The sequence below is a fragment of the Bos mutus genome, chromosome 7, assembly GCF_027580195.1.
Source record: "Bos mutus isolate GX-2022 chromosome 7, NWIPB_WYAK_1.1, whole genome shotgun sequence".
In the NCBI taxonomy this organism is placed as follows: Eukaryota; Metazoa; Chordata; class Mammalia; order Artiodactyla; family Bovidae; genus Bos; species Bos mutus.
The window spans coordinates 83,523,287-83,540,704 of record NC_091623.1 but is presented as its reverse complement, the minus strand read 5'-3'; the positions used below and the strand labels follow the sequence as shown (position 1 = coordinate 83,540,704).

The following is a 17,418-nucleotide window of genomic DNA, read 5'->3' as shown; positions in this document are numbered from 1 at the left end:
TTAGAATACATAATCTGTGGTGTATAGAATTTCTGTGACCGCACAGAGGACCCAGCCTTCAGGCAACTGTCTCCGAAGTGGGGGCCCCTAGCTTGGGACCCTCGGGCGGCAGGGGACCTATCCATGCTCTGGCTTTAAGACAAAGGGCTGGTTTCCGCAGGTGCCAGGCCACAACCCCACAGCCCAGGCCACATGCACAGTGACCCTGGCCAGGCTGGATGGGAGCAATGACCACTAGGGATTGTCACACCGGCCCAGGAGTGGGCTGGGTGGAGAAACCCACAGAGAGACCGAGGAGGATGTGGCTGGAGAGGTTCAAGGTCTGCCTCTCCCCTGCCCGAGTGCCAGCAGAGGCAAGAGTGCGGAGGGCAGCTGGTCTCTGGGCTGCCTCTCATAAACACCGGGTTTTCTCAAAAACACAGAACAGAGGCACAGCAAACTCAGGAGCCAGTGTGAGAGGAACCGCACAGAAGAGAGAAACAAATGGAAAAACACACTGTGCCGGGAGCAGCACACTTGTATGTCTTTAAAACTCCTGTTGAATGTCAGATACAATGCTTTTTAACATAAAAAACAAATGTGCACCTTCTATGAACCTACACAGTACAGTCACAGGTAATGATGTGAAATTTAAAAAAAAATAAAATAAAAAATAAAGTGTTTCTTTTCTTTAAAAGCCTGTTCTGTTGGGAAGTATACCTTCCACAAGAGCCAGGAAAACAGAACCCACAGACAGAAGGAGGCAAACGGCCTGCCCGGCCCCCAGAGCGCAGGCATGGAGCACTGCCACCGCCTGCTTCAGCATCGCCGATTCCGTTCTTCTAGGAGCTGGTTATCAAATATTTCTTTTTCCCTGCAAAAACAAAAGGAGATCACCTCATTTTACTCAGTAATTTTGTTTTAATAAACGTCAACAATCTTCCAAGGCAACAGAAATAAAAGCAGAAATAAACAAATGGGACCTAATCAAACTTACAGGCTTTTGCAAGGCAAAGGAAACCATCAGCTTACAGACTTGGAGAAAATATTTGCACGTGATGTGACTGCCAAGGGCTTAATCTTCAAAATATACGAACAGATAGTACCACTCCATAACCAAAAAACATACAAACAACCCATACCACTCCAAAACCAGAAGACAAATGATGCAATTGAAAAATGGAGAGGACTTATATAGACATTTCTCCAAAGAAGACAGATGGCCAAAAGGCAGATGAAAAGATGCTCAACATCACTCATTATAGAGAAATGCAAATCAAAACTACAATAAGGTCTCACTTCACACTGGTCAGAATGGCCACTGTTAAAAAGTCTACAAATAACAGATGCTGGAGACAGTGTGGAGAAAAGGGAACCTTCCACTGTTTGTGGGAATGTAAATTGGTACAGCCACTGTGGAGAACAGGATGGAGGCTCCCCTCAAAATTATTAAAAATAGAGTTGCCGTATGATCCAGCAGTCCCACTCTTGGACAAATATCCAGATAAAACTGTAGTTCAAAAGATAATGCACCCCAATGTTCATAGCAGCACTACTGACAGCAGCTAACGCATGAAAGCAACTTAAATGTCCATCAACAGATGACTGGATAAAGATGTATACACATACACGATGGACTACTACTCAGCCATGAAAAAGAATAAAATAATGTCATTTGTAGCAACATGGATGCAACTAGAGATTATTATACTAAGTGAAATATTTGTAGTTTTTTTTCTGCCACACAGCATGCTGTGCCAGATCTTAGTTGCCAGCTACAGATGGAACCTGATCCCAGTAGAGAGAATGTGGTGTCCCAACCACCCAGGAAATTTCCATGCTAAATGAAGTAAATCAGATGGAGAAAGACAAATACTGTGTGATATCACTTTATATGTGGAATCTAAAATATGACACAAAAGAACTTCTTTACAAAACACAGACTTCACAGACATAACTTATTGTCATCACAGGGGAAGGGTTAGGGGAAGGATCAATCAGGAGTTTAACAGATGCAGACTGCTATGTATAAAATAAATGTCAAAGATTAACTATAAAGCACAGGGAACTACACTCAATATCTTCTAACAAACTGTAGTGAAGAGAACCTGAAAAAAAAAAAAGATATATACACAAACAAACATACATATATACTGAATTACTGTTTCCCTGAAAATAATGTAACGTTATAAATCAACTACATGTCTATTAAAAACGAACAACCTCCGTCATCCCTTAAACAAGAAGTGAGTGTTCAGTGGGGACACGGTTTCATAGTGTCCTGGAGATGGCGCGGATGCTACACGACAATATGAATGAGCTTAATACCACTACGATGTATGTTTAAAAGTAGGGAACGTGGTGAATATTATGTATATTTCACCACAATGGAAAAAAAATAAACTACAAAGAAAGAAGATGAAGTATCAAGTCGGCCTTAAGTGACTATCTATTATCAGGTAGGTGAGTGGCCGCTCCTCTCAGGCTAGACAAGAAACGTGACCCTGAAGGGGATGCCCTTGAGGGAAATGGGACACGGCAGCCTAAGGACCCCACAAGGAGACCTGACCTTGTCTCTGTGTGAAGGTTCAATGACCTGTGTATAAGAACTAAATGCAACTATGGTGTGAGAAGATGGGGGAGGTGGGTACATTGGGATGGACCCGCTGGACAACTAAAACCCAGCCCAATGGAACCCTGGCCGCCCAGGCTCAGCCGCTTGGACTGTGTCCCCAAGGCAGCAGACAGTGACTTGTGCAGCACACAGCACCCCCCACCCCGCCGCCTGAGACAGGACACCCTCTGACTGGCGCCTGAGCTTGAGGGAGGCACTGGATGGTGAGGGGCCACTTGGACCTCGGTCTCCGAGAGCACCTGCTCTCTATGCGGTTACATGGATGGCCAGCTGACCACTGAGACCAGGGACAGACTCCATTGTGAGCGCCTGCTCGGCCCTGGCCCAAGACCCTAGTTGAGTCTTCAGCCTGTCAGGGCCACGCGGCCGGCCTGCTCCCAGCCAGCCTGGCAGCAGGCCCAGAGCCGGAATTAGGGGCTGGGAGGCCAGCCTGGGGCGGTTCACCATGGATGTAGAGGAACATCTTGATCACTGCATTCTTCCTGCCAGCCAGGGACAGCAGGCGGCAGCTGCCGCTTAATCTCAAGGTTTCCTCAAACAGCCATGGCAGTGAGGTGACAGGGGAGGACAAGGGGGAGGTGGACGTCAGCCCTGAGGATCAGTTCAGATGAGGTGGGCGCAGCTCTGCCCACTCAGACCAGCGGCCCAAAGGCCCAGCCACCGGCATGCAGAGACAGAGCCCTCGGGACACAGTGTGTGGCCCACCTACCGGGAGCTCAGCGCCGGTCCTCGGATGTACTTCTCCTCGGCCGTCTTGTAGTCCACTGCATCTACTGCTGAGATTGCGCAGATGATGGCCTGCAAAGAGGCAGCACGGGTCAGGCTTGGGCCGTGTGTGGCCACTCACACCAGGCTTGGAGAAGACCACAAAGGTGGACAGTCCAGTCGCCAGGGCCCTCCCAGCACCGGACTCACACATGCACACCATCTGCGAAATCTCTGCTCCCAGTGAAATCGTCAAGATGAGAGTTCATGGCACTCAAAGCAGAGAAAGGCAGGACCCAGGATGTCCCTGGCGCCAAGTGGCTAGGACTTGGTGCTCTCACTGCCAAGGCCAGGTTCAATCCCTGGTCAGGAACTAAGATTCCATAAGCAAGATAAGCAGCACCCTCCCCCACCTCCAAAAAAGGCAGGCCGCCAAACAAAAAGCAGCTGTAAAAATCTGAGTGAACCAAAACAAACAAAAAACACAAAGTGGTAAACTGAATACACATTAGACGTCTGGTATCACAGGATCACTGTTAGTTACTCCAGATGAAAGTGTATTGCAGTCACTTCAAAATTCTTACAAAGTCCTTCTCGTTCCAACCAGGGATCCCTCACCTGGGCACGGCTGACATGGGGCCGTCCTGGGCTGTAGAGGGTAGAGCAGCGTCCTGTTCTATGCCAGAAGCATCCGACTTGTGACAACCTCAGAAACCCTCAGTGTCCCCAGGGGGCAGGGTCACCCTTCCTACACTCACATTACAGTGTGTCCAGAAGAAGGGGCTGGAGGAGCATATGGAGCAAGGCCACTGCTGCAGATGGGAATGGACACATGAGGGTTCACAGAGTTGCTTTATTTTTTAACGTACTTGAAATTCTCTGCGGTTACAAAGCTCAGTGTTCCTGAGCCTTCTGGCAGTCCCACACGTTCTGTTCCCATCCGCAGTGCCCTCTCTGAACTGAGGCTCAGGTGGCACCAGGTTCAGGGAAGAGGATGGAAAACGACACCTGGCCCCTCCACCTCGCTGCACGCCCTGGGAGACCTTCCCCCCACACACACACCCTGCACGTGGAGGACCCACTGACCACTCACCTCAGGCAGTAACACGTCCAGGATGAAACGGATGCCGTCTCCGTGCCCACGTGCCAGCAGCTGGCAGCCCGCCTGCTTGTACACACCCTGCAGGTACTTGACCACCAGGTCCAGCTGCTCCTCGTCCTCCAGGTAGGTCTCCACACAGGTCATGTACTGGCCAGAGCTCAAGAAGGTCTTCAGCCACCGGGATGGCTTTCTGTTCCTCAGGATGGCCCGCAGGTGGCTCTCGGCGCCCCGTGCCTTCACAATGTACTCTACCAGCTTCTGGTTGGCCCGATCCCGGGCGGCCCGCGAGCGGTCGGGCAGCACCTTCCTGTAGGCTGGCCTCCTGCCCTGTGGGCTCCCAGCCACAGGCTCCTCGGGATCTCCCCCACTCAGCTGGGGGAACCTCGTCCCCTGGACGTCCTGCTGGATGGACTTGCGGACAGGGGAGCCTGTGAAGGAAGCAGAAAACTTCCCCTAACTGGGCGCCCTCAGCAACCATGTGGGAAGGGGCCAGGACACCCCATCTGGGCAGGAACCCCCACAGGACCCTCACCGCCCTTCCCAGCTCTGCCCCCTACTGCCCACCCCACAGAACCAGCATCAGCTCATCTGCACTGCTCCATAAGGACCAGTGCCACTGAAAATGCCCAGGAAGAGGCAGAGGGGAGGAGCCACCCAGATGCCCCAGCTCTGCACACTTGGCGAGTGGCTACAAGTACAGACGGTAGGTGGGGGCCCCTCAGCAGGGGATCCGTGGGGCCTGGAGACCCGGGGGCGGCTGCACGGTCAGCCTCAGGCTCGAGACGCGCTGCCCACTGCACAGCCCATCCAGATATCAGACAGAGAAACTGCCGCTTCTCGATGGCTAGGAAGCAAATCCTGCTTTGAAGGAGTTGGTGACTTACTTATGTCAGCCGCATAGTATTCCAGGAAAGAGCCGGCGAAGGAGCCACAGCCTGCAGGGCAGGAGGGGTGCTGGTTACACAGGACTGACGGTACCAAGCTGCCTGCCGGGTGTACACCTCGACTGCGATCAGGAACTGGCAGAGCACCCTACCCCGCCCCGGGCAGTGAGCCCCTGTGGATGGAAACCACCTGCATGCAAAGGAAACTGTCCTGTTTGGAGCCAGGATGGAGAGGAGAAGCCCACCTGAGGGCCAGGCTGTGCTCACCCTGGGGACATGAAGGGAAGCCCACATCACTGCCCCAGCCCCACGCACCGAGCCGGACCCTGTAGTCAGTGATGAGGGAGACACACCAGCCGATGGCCTGGGCGAAGTCCTCCTTTGCCTCGTCCTGCAATGAGACCCGGACGGCGGTTGTCAGCAGGAGGCCGCAGGCAGCGCCTCCCTCGTCCTGTGTCCTCAGTCCCTCGGCCAGGAAGGAACCTGAGCAGGGCTCCCGAGGCACGTCTGAGGCCGAGGCTGCTCAGAAAATGGTCACTCATGGGCCGAGCCCTCAGGGCCAAGAGAGAAGCACAGACCTGAGAACAGGAACGGAGAGACCCCACCCCACTGCAGCCGATGGGCCAGCAGAAGGAGAGGACATAGGGTGTGTGAGACTAAGCCCACAGGAGAAGCCTCTGCGCCTGCGACTCCAAACAAACACTCCTCCCAGAGTGTTGGTGGGAGGAGGGTGCTGCCCCCAGGGTGGGACACCCCTGAGCTGGGAGGACCAGCGAGACCAGCCCAAGACCCACAGGTGTCTGATGGGAGCAGGCAGGAAACTTAGGGTGAGGAGAGTGCTCGGGCCGTGGCCAGGCTCGCTGACAGGCACTTGGGACAACTGGGGTCTGGCCCCAGGACAGACAGCCACTCCCACAGCCCATTTCCAGGAAATAGGAGAATAGCGAGGGATGCCCAGACATCAGGTCATTTATGGACGACATGCCATCTCTGCAAACCTAGGCATCCCCCTGGTATTTAATGCACATGATCTCAACCTCAATTCCTGCTCTCCTCCTGCCCCCCACCATCATTCCTGAAAGCCCAAGGATGCGCTCCACATAGGTGCCGGCCTTCCAAACAGCCCCCACATACCCTAGGCCCTAGCTCACTGTCCACGTCCAAGACGCTGCTTCCCAAGCAGGGAAGCCTCATCCCACACAGAGCCTGAACCCTCTGACTGGGCCAAGCAGACGCTGGCATCAAGGTGGAGCTGACACAAAGCACTATCTCAAATTAGACACAGTGCTCTGCCTGCACCAGTTCCCAGGGCGCAGACAGGCGGGTCACAGGGCCATGAGGTGGCCTCCCTGAGGAGCGCAGTCCACAGAATCACAACCCCATCTGGGGGCAGCTCAGGGCCCTTGGCCTCAGCCTGAGCCCTACCACCTCCCCTCCAGGGGGCACCCTGTCCACTACCAAACAGCCACCCTGCACAGGGTCAGGGGGAATGGTGGGCAGCCTCCCTGGAGACTGAGACTCTAGGGTGATGACCTCCAGCAGAGGAGGCGGGGCCGAGTGCCACTCCTGCGATGGCCAGTGTCTGAAAGTACACATCGGGGCGGGGGACAGGGTTACCAACCACCAAGCCAGCAGCTCAGAGCAGCATAAGGAATCACCCACTCACCAAAAGCGCCTGCTTCTCTTTGCAGTCAAAGTGCTTCAGTCGTCGGAGCAACACTGAGATACTAGGAGCAGAAAGCAGAGATTAATGGGACTGGTGCCATCTCATGACCCAAAAGCAGCCCTCCTCTGGGAGAGCCCCACTCATGGGGGAGGAGGCCCCAGGGAGCCAGGTGTACCTCCAGGGGTCCCTAGGCACCCCCTCCTTGGCAGTGGGGTGTTTCTAAGACTGGCTCTGGGCAGACGGTGCTTCTGTCCCACGATAAAGGTCTGTGGGGATTACCAAATGGTCACCTGGCAGGGGGTTGCTCACAGGCCTTCAGGGAGCGAACTGTGCTGTGGTTTGTGGGGGCCCATGGCCATCCAGCAGGGCTGATTCTGGAAGCCGACAAGCAGTCTGGAAAACCCAACTGTCTGGCCAGGTGTCTCAATACAGCCTTTGTGGGGGTGCTCCATCAGGGGTCAACCTCAGGGCCCCCCCACCTAGAGCACTGGGCAGAGCAGATAACGGTGCTTTACCCTCTCCCTCTGGGGTTCATGTTCCCTTCAATGAAGAGCACGCTCGCCTTCTTATCTCTCCGCCTGACGCTCTTGACCTGTAGGCAGACCCAAGAACACAAGGTGTCCAGCACCCAGGACCCAGGAGGCTGTGTTTGTGTTTTCAACACTTTCGTGGTGTCACCTTGTCAAGTGTGTGACAAGAAAGGTGGCTGGCCCGGGGTGACCAGGGCACAGCTGACACGAGGAAATGCTCAGCAAGCACTACCCGGCTCCCAGCACTGTTACAGCTGAGCAGAAGTGGGTGGGGTGGGTTCTGGTCAGTTTTATAAAAGAGGAACCAGCCGCTGTGAGCGCCCTTCCTCCCGCTGAGTCTTTTCAGGCTCAGGGCACGTTCCTCCTCATTCTGGGGGACAAGTAAAGCGAGCTTGGGGAGGTCCACAGCCAGGGGGTGGCTGGCCTGACTACCCCATTTCCTGTACTCACTGGGAATTTACAGTGCTGGCCCCAGTTAACCAAAAGCTCCCCTGGGAACTGGTAAACAGGGAGGGGCACGGAGAAGGCTGCCAACCACAGGGGGACATGGTGCCTCCGGCAAGCAAGCGCTAGAGGAAGGGAAGGAGCCCCGACGGTCAGGTCCCAACTGCCGAGGAGCTGCAGGGGAGCCAGGTTCACCTGCATGGCCAAGCTTTTTCCACAGACACCACGCAGGTTTAATCCTGTCCTTCCCAAGACTGCCAGTCACGTGCCTGGAGGCCATGCTGACTGCGTGAGCCGAGACTCACTACAGCAAAGAAAGCTGCTCCACAGGGCAGAGACCTTCCAATTCACTGCCTCTTCCCCAAATTAAAGACCTATAGCTAGAACCCTGAGAATCCTGTCCCTGCTGGAAGAGGACACAGGATAAATTCAGGCGAAAATAGAAGGGGCAAAGGCAGGTGGGTGGTGCCCTGGCTCAAAAATTCTCCACCTGACCCACTGTGTGCACCCTTCAGGCACTTGGAGGAGGTACGACCATGTTTAAGGGTGTCCACCCCACTGAGGGTACAGCCAAAACCTCAAACACCTGCGATTACATACGTGGTAGACCTACACCCTAACCTACAAACCAAAAAACTCAAATGTACAAAATTTAAAATGAGCAAATACTGGGCATTTTTTCAGAGTTGGCCTTTCTAAAGCTGCTTGGTGAAAACCTAACCTACGAGGTTCATTCTCAGCAGTGCCGGGAGGCTGAGACCCCTTGCTTAGGTGAACTTGTCTCTACATTGTTGCTCACGGACCCACCGTTTCACCAGCAACAACAGTGAAAACCCTGTCCGGGCCCAGTGTCTAGAATGGGGCACCCTGGGCTGCACACTAGGGAACCAACTGACCGAGCGGGAAGCAGAGAGGTGTTCTTACCACGGCCGGCCAGAAGGGGTATTTTTGGTATTTATGCCAGACTAGCATCCCTACTTCAAATGAACGTGGTTCTAGAATTTAAAGGAAAGAAAAAAGCAAAAAAGAGACATGTTAGATCCATATTGAGCACCAGACAAAGCTGCTTGAGAAAACACAACCACAGAGATGCTGCTCAAGCCCAGTGTTAACGTGGTGCCTGGGACAGACCCAAGAGTTGGGAAGGCAGGGTGCACTCCTGACCCTGGAACCTAGGTGCTGGCCACCAGCAGCTGGGGTGCGCATGGATTTCCTGGTGGGGACCACGCGTGTACCAGCAGGGGCGCAGTGCCACCTCTGCCACTTTTCTGAGTCTCAGATTACTCCAGGGCAAAGCACTTTTTAAACGTAGCACATAAACAGAAAGGAGACCGTGGCACACAGTGAGGACCCCACACGGGGAATAAATTTCTGAGAAGCTCATCTGAGAAACTGGGGGCTTTAAAAAGTGGGGGGGGGGAGAAGAACTATTTAAATAATCATAAGGTAACTACAAATGATTTCTGAATAAAATTTAACTATATTCTCAACCAAAAAAAAAAACAAAACCCAGAACAAGTAAATAACTCAACGTTAAAAAACCAGGTAACAAAAGCAAGCAGGGAACAGAGGCTGCTCGAAGACCCCAGAGTGAGGCTCATGGCCGAGCTGCAGCATATGACAATAGGAAGAGCTTTGAGGGACAGGGGGCCGTGATGGAGGAAGGGGAGACACCTGGGGCACAAGTGGAGAGCTGGTCACCCTCGGGAGGAGCACAGGGCCACCCAGGACAACAGTCACAGGTGCAGTCAAGCCAAACACCAGCAACCAAAACCCATGGAAGACAAAAGCAGGAGAAAGGAGCTAACTCTAGGGCCTCCGGGGGCTGAGTGACCCCTCCAGGTGGACAGAAACGCCCTCTGCAGGAAGGTACGGGGCCCCTTTTTGTGCCTGCGGGAACTGATACCAGTGATGCCCCAGGAGCCCACACTGCAGGCCCCCAGGCTGGATGCATCCAGACCCCCAACAGCGGGGTAGGGCTTGGTGAGTGACCCACACCCCCACCGTCCCTCCCAGTAAAGGATGACCAGCCACCATAAGAACAATCGGAAGAGCCCATGGGAAATACCCAAGAAAGCGGATCAGCCTTCCAGCCAGGCAGGAAGGGCCCCCAGACCACCCCGTGCAGCTCTAGCCACAGTCTCTGAATGCACAAATATCTCAGGCTAAAAAGATTAAAAACAAAACAAAACTAGACTACGTTAAGATGAATGGTTAATGGGTGAGTGGAAAACTGAAGCCAGTCCTCAACTGTTTAGTTCAAGGCAACTAACTTTCCCAAGGCTGGCTTGGATGCTTGGGCCTGTGTCCGATCCCTGCCCGGGAGGACAGGGCAGTTGACCTGTGCACTGCTCAGCGCCGGGGCGGGGGGCCTGCGTACACCTGGGAGGGGCGCCCACCCTGCTGTGGGGACACTGTTTGGGAGGGCTGAGAGGCAGCGCCAGGCCACACCCAACGGTGGTGACAGAGCCCACCTGTTCACTTGGCCGCCCTCCGCCATTCCCTCCAAATGGCGTCCTGGGAGCCTCCCCCACCCCCCCGCATGTGTTTGTCCTTGAGAGAGGGGAGCCAGGGCTCCCTCTCTGTGAGGTCTGGGTTCAGGACAAAAGCCAAACAGCGAAGACACCTTCCCCAGGACAGGGGATGTCAGGGACCTTACCCCAGGAAGGTGCCAGTCACTCACCGTGATATAGCAGGATTCTCGGGGGCTCCTCGTCATCCTCGTCCTCCTCCAGGAGAGAGTTCACAGCGCTCGGCTCCATAAACTCTTCAGACAATGGTCGGGCTGCCAACAAGGATAGATCAGACCTTACTAGTCACAGTCCTGGGGACTTACCCAGGGAGCACCACCCCCTGATCCCTGAACATCAGCTCAGAGAGCAAAGCCACCACAACGTGGACTTGCCCTCAGCCTCACTCGGTGAAAGCATGTTCAACAGAGGAGACAGGGCAGGAGTGGCCGCAAGTGCGAGGAGGGCAGATGAATGAACCAGGGGCCTGTCCCTCCTAGGGTACACTCGGCCACATGGGGAGGATGCGGCTCTGGGGCTGGCCCCCTTCAAAGTAGTAGTCCCTGCTTCACTGCCACTGCTGGGGAGGGGGCCCCTTGAAAGGGGAAGAAGAAAGGCAGACACCCGGAGCGAGTGTGGGCAGGCAGAGCGCGGTACCTAGCCATGCAGAAATGAAGATCTCCAAATTAGCATTTCAAAACTAAGTGGGATGCTACAGCATCCCAACAGAGAAAACCATAGCGCATGGCTGCAGCCACACAAAAACTCATGCACGCGGGAATCCTGAAAAAGTCAGGGGCCTTTTAAGTGAGTTAATCACTTCTGAGATTCCTGCCAGTTTAACAGGAGTGCATTAGGGCTTCTGCAATGGGAGGAGAAAGGAGTTAATCCTCTGGGAGCAGACACGGCGGTAACGCGGCCACCGTGTGCCCCTCCAGTCCCTCCGCCGCCAAATAAAAATAAAAACACAAGTATGGGAGGCAGTTGAAGTGCTTAGAGCATGGTGGAGAGATAGAGAGGCCCCAGGAAACTTCTACTCAGGATCTGTTCTGGTAATGATCTCATTAAGATCTGGGGCCTGGCTCTGGATCGGCCATGGGAGAACCCACTGCCAACCTCTCCCAACTCACCCTCTTGGGGCCTTTACCTTCCTCCAGTGGCCGGGTGTCTGCTGCCTCCTCTGCAGGGCCGAGCTGAGCAGGGCTGTGGGGACTCATGTGAGCCCTCGGCCTCTGGCCACTGTCCAGGCCCAGGTGCTCTGCGGGACAGCCATCCAGGGGACTCAGGTCCCTGCCTCCGGGAGGCGAGCACAGGGCTGCCGGGCCGGCCCCTGTCTCACCATCTTCCTGGCCGGCTCCCTCTGAGGATGGAGCCACTCTCTGACCCGAGTGGGGTCCCTGTGCCGGGTTCCTCCCTTGTTTACCGAGAGGTGTCATCCAGTCTACCTGCTGTTTTCTGGATGCCTCCCTGTCCTGAGCGCCACCGCTGGCTGAACACATAGCCGGGGCATCCAGGCCTCCGCTTCTCTTGAGCCCCTCCTTGTGGTCCACTCCGTACTCCAGATCCTCCTCACCAGCTGGCAGGCCGGACAGCCTCTGGGACATGCGTTCCCTCCTTGTTGGCCCCGGACTGCCCGCCGTGTCTTCAAGGAATGATGGGGAAAGGCTAGGTTTGGGGGGCCAGGAGGCTGGTTCCATGGGCTTCACTCTTGGAGGCCGAGGGGTCGTTCCTTCCCTGAAAGAGCTCCCTTGTCTTTCGTTCAAGACATCCAGAGCCACGCGGAGTGACCGCCGGTAGGTCAGCTCCTCCAGGGGCGCAGCAGGAGTCCCGTCCTGCGAGGCTGTGGGACAGAGGAAGAGGAACAAAACCTGGTGCTGAGTGGGCCCCAGGCTCCAGCACCCAGAAACACCGTGCCAGCTCTGGTGTGTCGCCAAAGCTGGTCCTTACACCTGAAGAGGGGTGATGCTTCTCACCGGCATATTCCCCAGAACCATGGACTTGGGCATCAAACCACAGCTGTTCGTTCAGGGCTGCAAGGCTTCCTTTCCCCAGAAAGCACGCTGACTGAGCCTGCCCTGCCTGGGCTGGTATACTCCTCTAGATTTCAAAACAATACTGCCCACAAAATGTATTCAGATATTTCTCAAATCGTCTCTCAGCCTTACAATTTCAATTCAATCAGGGTCAATAAATAAAGGACACTGCTGGCAGGGTATTTTCGGGTAGGGGCGGCGGGGGTGGGGGTGGGTAAGAACAGCTGCCTAAAAAGCTCTTTGTGGGCCAGCAAATTGTCCACACTTCCCTGCAAGGGCGTTTCAAAGCCAGTGGACGGCATCGCAGGTGCAAAGATTCCGGCCTGACCTCCCCACCACCACAGTTTATTCATTCATTCCCACGCGCGGCTCTGGCACCCTTTATTTGAACAAGATGACGGACGCAATATCAGAACTCAGCAGGCATAAATAACACCTCCTTCGGCACAGGACTCTGCCCTGTTTAATATTAAAGGTGCCCATAAACACCAGCCCCCCAACACGATCTGCACGAACAATCAGGGCAGCCGAGAGGTGGTGGTGGATGCTGCCTGAGCTGGGCACCCGGATCTGAGCCAAAGCCATTCCCTGAAAATGCAGGAAAACAGACCCTATTTCCCAGTCGCCGCTGGGAGATCCTGGGCAATCTTTTCACAAGACAGAAAATTCTCTGCATGTGGAATAAGCTCTTAGGTAGGCACCCAGTGGGTCTGGGAGTGGGCAGTGCACCAGGGGTTAAGCTCAGCCAGACTCCAGCCAGGTCTGTCTCACCTATGACACTGACCCTTGAGGGGATGGGAGTCAGGGCTCCACTACCAGCCTGCCTCGCCCTGCCCTTGCCCTTGGCCCCCACAGCCCTGCAGACACCAATGGCCAAAAGGCTGATGGCAGTGACACCGTTTTTTTCTCCCCTAGGCTTGGGCGATAAAATGTAAATATACACCCAACTGCTTCTTAAACCTTGGACGGAGGCCAGACCAGCAACAGAATCGTTTTACAGTCTTACTACAGATAAGTGGAAAAAAAAAACCCCACACAGAAAGAGAAGCCTCTTGCCCTTTCTTGGGGGAGGCGCACCCCTTCTGAGTGCACTGCAGGCTGTGGACGGAGCCAGTGGGCCCTGATGCTGCTGTCACTGGCCATCCGGGGGCGGGGGCGTGGGCCAAGGACAGGACGGGCTCAAGAAGCAGATTCTAGAAGGTTAGAGACAGCAGCTCCTCTAGTTCAGGGAAATCACGTTTCCTTGAAGGAAGGGGAGAGACAGGGAACGGGGTCACTCTGCATCCAGAAGGCCAAGTCTGTTTTCTCCCAGAACACCCTGTGCTCTTGCCAGACCTCACTGGGACGGAAAAACATGCTCTCACCTAATGAGGAGGCGATGTCTTCGATGTGCACCTTTCTCAGGACCTTGGCTTCCGCGCTCTTCACCTTAATCCTGCGGGGACAGGGACGCCCGTTATGCGCCACCAGCAATGCCACCGAAACCTTCGCAAACATATTTTGCTTTAGATGACAAAAGAATCAGATTCGTTTTCTTCTTTCGCACCCTTCCACTCAAACCAGGAGTCACTGCCAACCAGGAATTCAAGCGCCTGAGGTTAGAGGCAGCGAGGACCCTTGTGAATGTGGCTTTTTTTTTTTTTCCTTTCCCCTTTTAAGACAGAAAAAGGCTGGTTGGATTTAAGAGTAAAAATGAATTCAAATTGTGACTTTTATGAGGTACATCCCACTTTCAACTGCACAAATAACTCCTTTGTTAGATTTCCAGAGTGGATGATAATGTCACTAAAAGCTGTTTACAGCCCAGCAGGTGTGTTTTAGTTTAAAAGGATGCGCTTCCCTTTTAAACTCGAGTATTCAATTACTTTCCCAGCCTCAGGGAAAGTGTGAGCTGCGGACTAAGCAGGCTTAGGATCGGCTCTAAAGAAAGAAGGGTCGAAGGATGGGGACCCGGAGATGCAGGAGCAGGGGCTGACCCTGTTTCATTTTCTACTTAGAATCAGGAATTCGCCCATCAGAAATGCGCAACCTGGGCCATTTTAATCGTCCCCAGTCATCTGTGTCCTTCCACCATGGGATGTAACATGGTACCCTGCGCCCTCCATGCATCTGCCTTCTGAATGCTAAACAACAGTTTCTTATTACAAGCACAGGCTCAAACATCAAATATCCCAGAACGCAGGGGGCTGACACACGTTTCTGAAAGTCACACAGACCTATCTGTAGGAAAGAAACAGGCCTACCTGAACCCCAACGAGAGTCTACCAGCATATAATTTACACCCATCCCATTTTTGTACTGATCTCTCTGGATATCAATACCACATAGAGATTCTTCAATTTCCAAACATACATAAAATAAAATTGGTTGTTTTCCTCTTCGGGTTACTGTGACCACATTGATAAACAAAGAAGTGAGAAGACTTAAGAGCAGACTTCACTTTTTTTTGGCCGGGGGGTGGGGTATCACAAATCCCATGCAGGAGGACTACAAAAACACAACACTTAACTTTTTGTCTAAGGAGAGTATCTGAACGTTTAGAAAATATCCTTTTTTCCTCTTATTTTTGGCTGACTTTTCAGTTCCAGCCAGGACCTACATTAAAAAAAAAAACACAACCTTGTTACAAGCCAAAAAACACAGCTGACCCTGACAAGCAGTAGCGACATATAAACACAAATGCAGTGCATGATTCTTAAAGAATATAAGATAGGACTGCAGACACAGGGAAACTGAGGCACAAAGGGACAGCAGCAGACCGAGACCAAAAGCAGGGTCTTGCCTCAAGATTTGGCCCTCTTCCCACCACACTGCTGGAAAGCGTCCCCAAGACAGTCCTGTTATTTACTATCAGGGCTGCTTGCCAAAAATTTCCTTGAGTTACAGCCTTACATGCCTTTTTATAGCTGACACTGCTAAATTCTTTTTTTTTTTAAAGCGTGAGGGAAAAAAAAAAAAAAAGACACTTCCAGAAGTGTAACCTTGTAAGCACTCGACCAAAACCCCATTAGACCAGGAGCAAGGACCGGTGCCAACAGATCTGAGCACCAACTGTTCAAACTCAATTATTTTGCTGAAGCGACTCCTAGGTATCTCCTGATAAAGATTTTACTTGTCACCCGAAAGTCATTTCTAATTCCTGAAATTACAGAATAATGGCTGTCACCTTTGCGGGCCATAATCGCTTTTTCCATCTGCAAAGGACATACTTGGCATCCGTCATGATTTAGACTCATGTGGCAAGTGGTAATGATTTGGCACAAACAAAGTACTTGAAGGTCTGACGCGACGTGCCCTGCAACAAAATTTGCACGGTGGTTTATAACATCATTTGCTTCCCGCTTCGACGCAACCACAATTCTTAAGGGCGAAGGTGAGTCTGGCTGATCCTCAAGTAGATGGTTCAGTTCCATCATCCTGTACCGAGGGGCTCCATGCCAAAAAGAAATGACTGGCCTTGATGCCTGGGGAGGCGCCTGGATTATTTTAACAAATAAAATTCAGTCAAATTCCCTCCCAAAGGTTCCGCCTAGATTATTTTTAAAAGGCTCCTGAATAAATCGTCCCCGTGCTGAGGGCCTGCCTCTGACCTCGGCACGAGAGGCGTTTTAAATGGTCAAAGCTTACAACCCTCCCGTGTTTGGGGAGCTAACAATTGACCCCGGCGCAAAAAAATAAAATCGGAGAAAAACGACTGCTCTTAAAGGACGGGGACAGCTGCAGGCCATTCATTACATCAACCAGGAAGGCTGATCTGGCTGCTGACAGAAAAGAGGAGCTGGGGGGTAGGGGTGGGGGTTCGTTTGTGCAAAGTTGGGGGGTGGTTCACCACAGCAGGAGACTGGGCCCATTAGCAGGGGAGGGGGATTCAGGCAATAGAGGTGGGGATTCAGACAGCAAGGAGGCGATTCAGAGAGAGGAAGCCAGGTTCACGGAGCAGAAGTACGAGCGCAGACAGCAGAGGGTGGGTTCAGGGCAGGGAGGAGGGGGCTCAAGAAGCAAAGGAGAGGCTTCAAGGCGCAGAGGAAGGGGTTCAGGCAGAGGAGGAGTTCAGTGAGCAAAGGTTCAGAGAGCAGAGAGATTCAATGAAGAGAAATGGGAGATCCGCTGCACGGCGGATCACCGCCCCGGGGAGCCTCTTTCGGGGTTCGCCCCTCCCCCCAGGCCCAGCCCCGCCGCCACGGCCGGCCCGAGGGGCGCAGCCTGCCGGGCTCACCAGGCCCCTGGCCTCCCCAGTGCGGCGTCCCCGAGCCCGGTGCTGGGGGCAAGGAAGCCGCGGCGGCCTAACGGCGGTGGCACCCGTGCCGCCCCAGGCGCCGCCGCCCGCGCCCGCGCTCGCGCTCACCGCCTCCGCCGCCGCCACCGCCGCCGCTCCCGCGGGCAGGGGGCGGAGCCAGCCTGGCGTCGGCGCCAAGCCCCACCCCCGTCGTCGACCAATGGGACGCCCGCGTTCGCGTTGTGGCCCCACCCCTTCCGCCCCGCAAGGCGCAGAGTGACGGGCGGGCGCGCGCGCGAGGCTGACTGACGGGCGCGGGGCGCGATGGCTGGCGCTAGGTGGGCGGCGACGGCGGCGGCCTCCATCTTCCCGGCTCAGGCCCGGCCGTCTTCCGCCTGCGCCGGTCGGGTCCGCGTGGTCCTCGAGGCCCCTCCCGCCGAGGCCCTGGAGGAACCATTGAGAGCCTTACAGAACTTTCCAAGGCCGGAGGTGCCTGACGTGAGGCGCCACGGCGGTTCCGACCAGCATCCATCAGAGGAGGGTCGTGCGTTTTCACAAATGACCCACTCGTGTGGGCGGTGACCCGGGAAGCAGCTACCACGCTGGGGCCTGCCTTCCCGCTGTGGAGTCGGTGTGAAGACACTGTGCTGTGAGATGTGCGATGTAGCGACCCCACAAACGGCCCCCGCCCCCACCTCAGCTCCGAGTGTGTCT

General features: G+C 54.3%; 1 protein-coding gene across 2 annotated transcripts; it reads right to left on the bottom strand.

Annotated features, from left to right (window-relative positions):
• Window positions 1-484: 484 nt before the first annotated feature.
• On the bottom strand, window positions 485-16,931 carry PWWP3A (PWWP domain containing 3A, DNA repair factor). 2 transcript variants are annotated; one of them, XM_070374294.1, is made up of 14 exons: window positions 16,834-16,931; window positions 15,655-15,783; window positions 14,998-15,083; window positions 13,853-13,923; window positions 11,603-12,295; window positions 10,629-10,730; window positions 8,870-8,940; window positions 7,487-7,563; window positions 6,972-7,032; window positions 5,621-5,696; window positions 5,306-5,356; window positions 4,413-4,849; window positions 3,324-3,412; window positions 485-853 (listed from the first exon to the last, which is right to left on the bottom strand). In XM_070374294.1, exons 2-14 carry the CDS (start codon window positions 15,709-15,711, stop codon window positions 799-801), a joined length of 1,926 nt encoding a protein of 641 aa, XP_070230395.1. In that variant the 5' UTR covers window positions 15,712-15,783; window positions 16,834-16,931; the 3' UTR covers window positions 485-798. The 2 variants fall into 2 exon arrangements, with proteins under 2 accessions (XP_070230395.1, XP_070230394.1); XM_070374293.1 differs by having other exon boundaries at window positions 16,705-16,845.
• Window positions 16,932-17,418: the final 487 nt, after the last annotated feature.

What these genes read in the sequence shown, in the direction of transcription:
- PWWP3A (XM_070374294.1), bottom strand. Translation starts at nt 15,711, where the DNA reads ATGACGGATGCCAAGTATGTCCTTTGCAGATGGAAAAAGCGATTATGG. An exon ending in AGCGATTATGGCCCGCAAAG is followed by an intron (nt 15,084 to 15,654) that starts GTGACAGCCATT and finishes TTTTTAATGTAG; the next exon opens with GTCCTGGCTGGAACTGAAAA. An exon ending in TGGACGTGTTACTGCCTGAG is followed by an intron (nt 3,413 to 4,412) that starts GTGAGTGGTCAG and finishes GCCTCTTTGCAG; the next exon opens with GCCATCATCTGCGCAATCTC.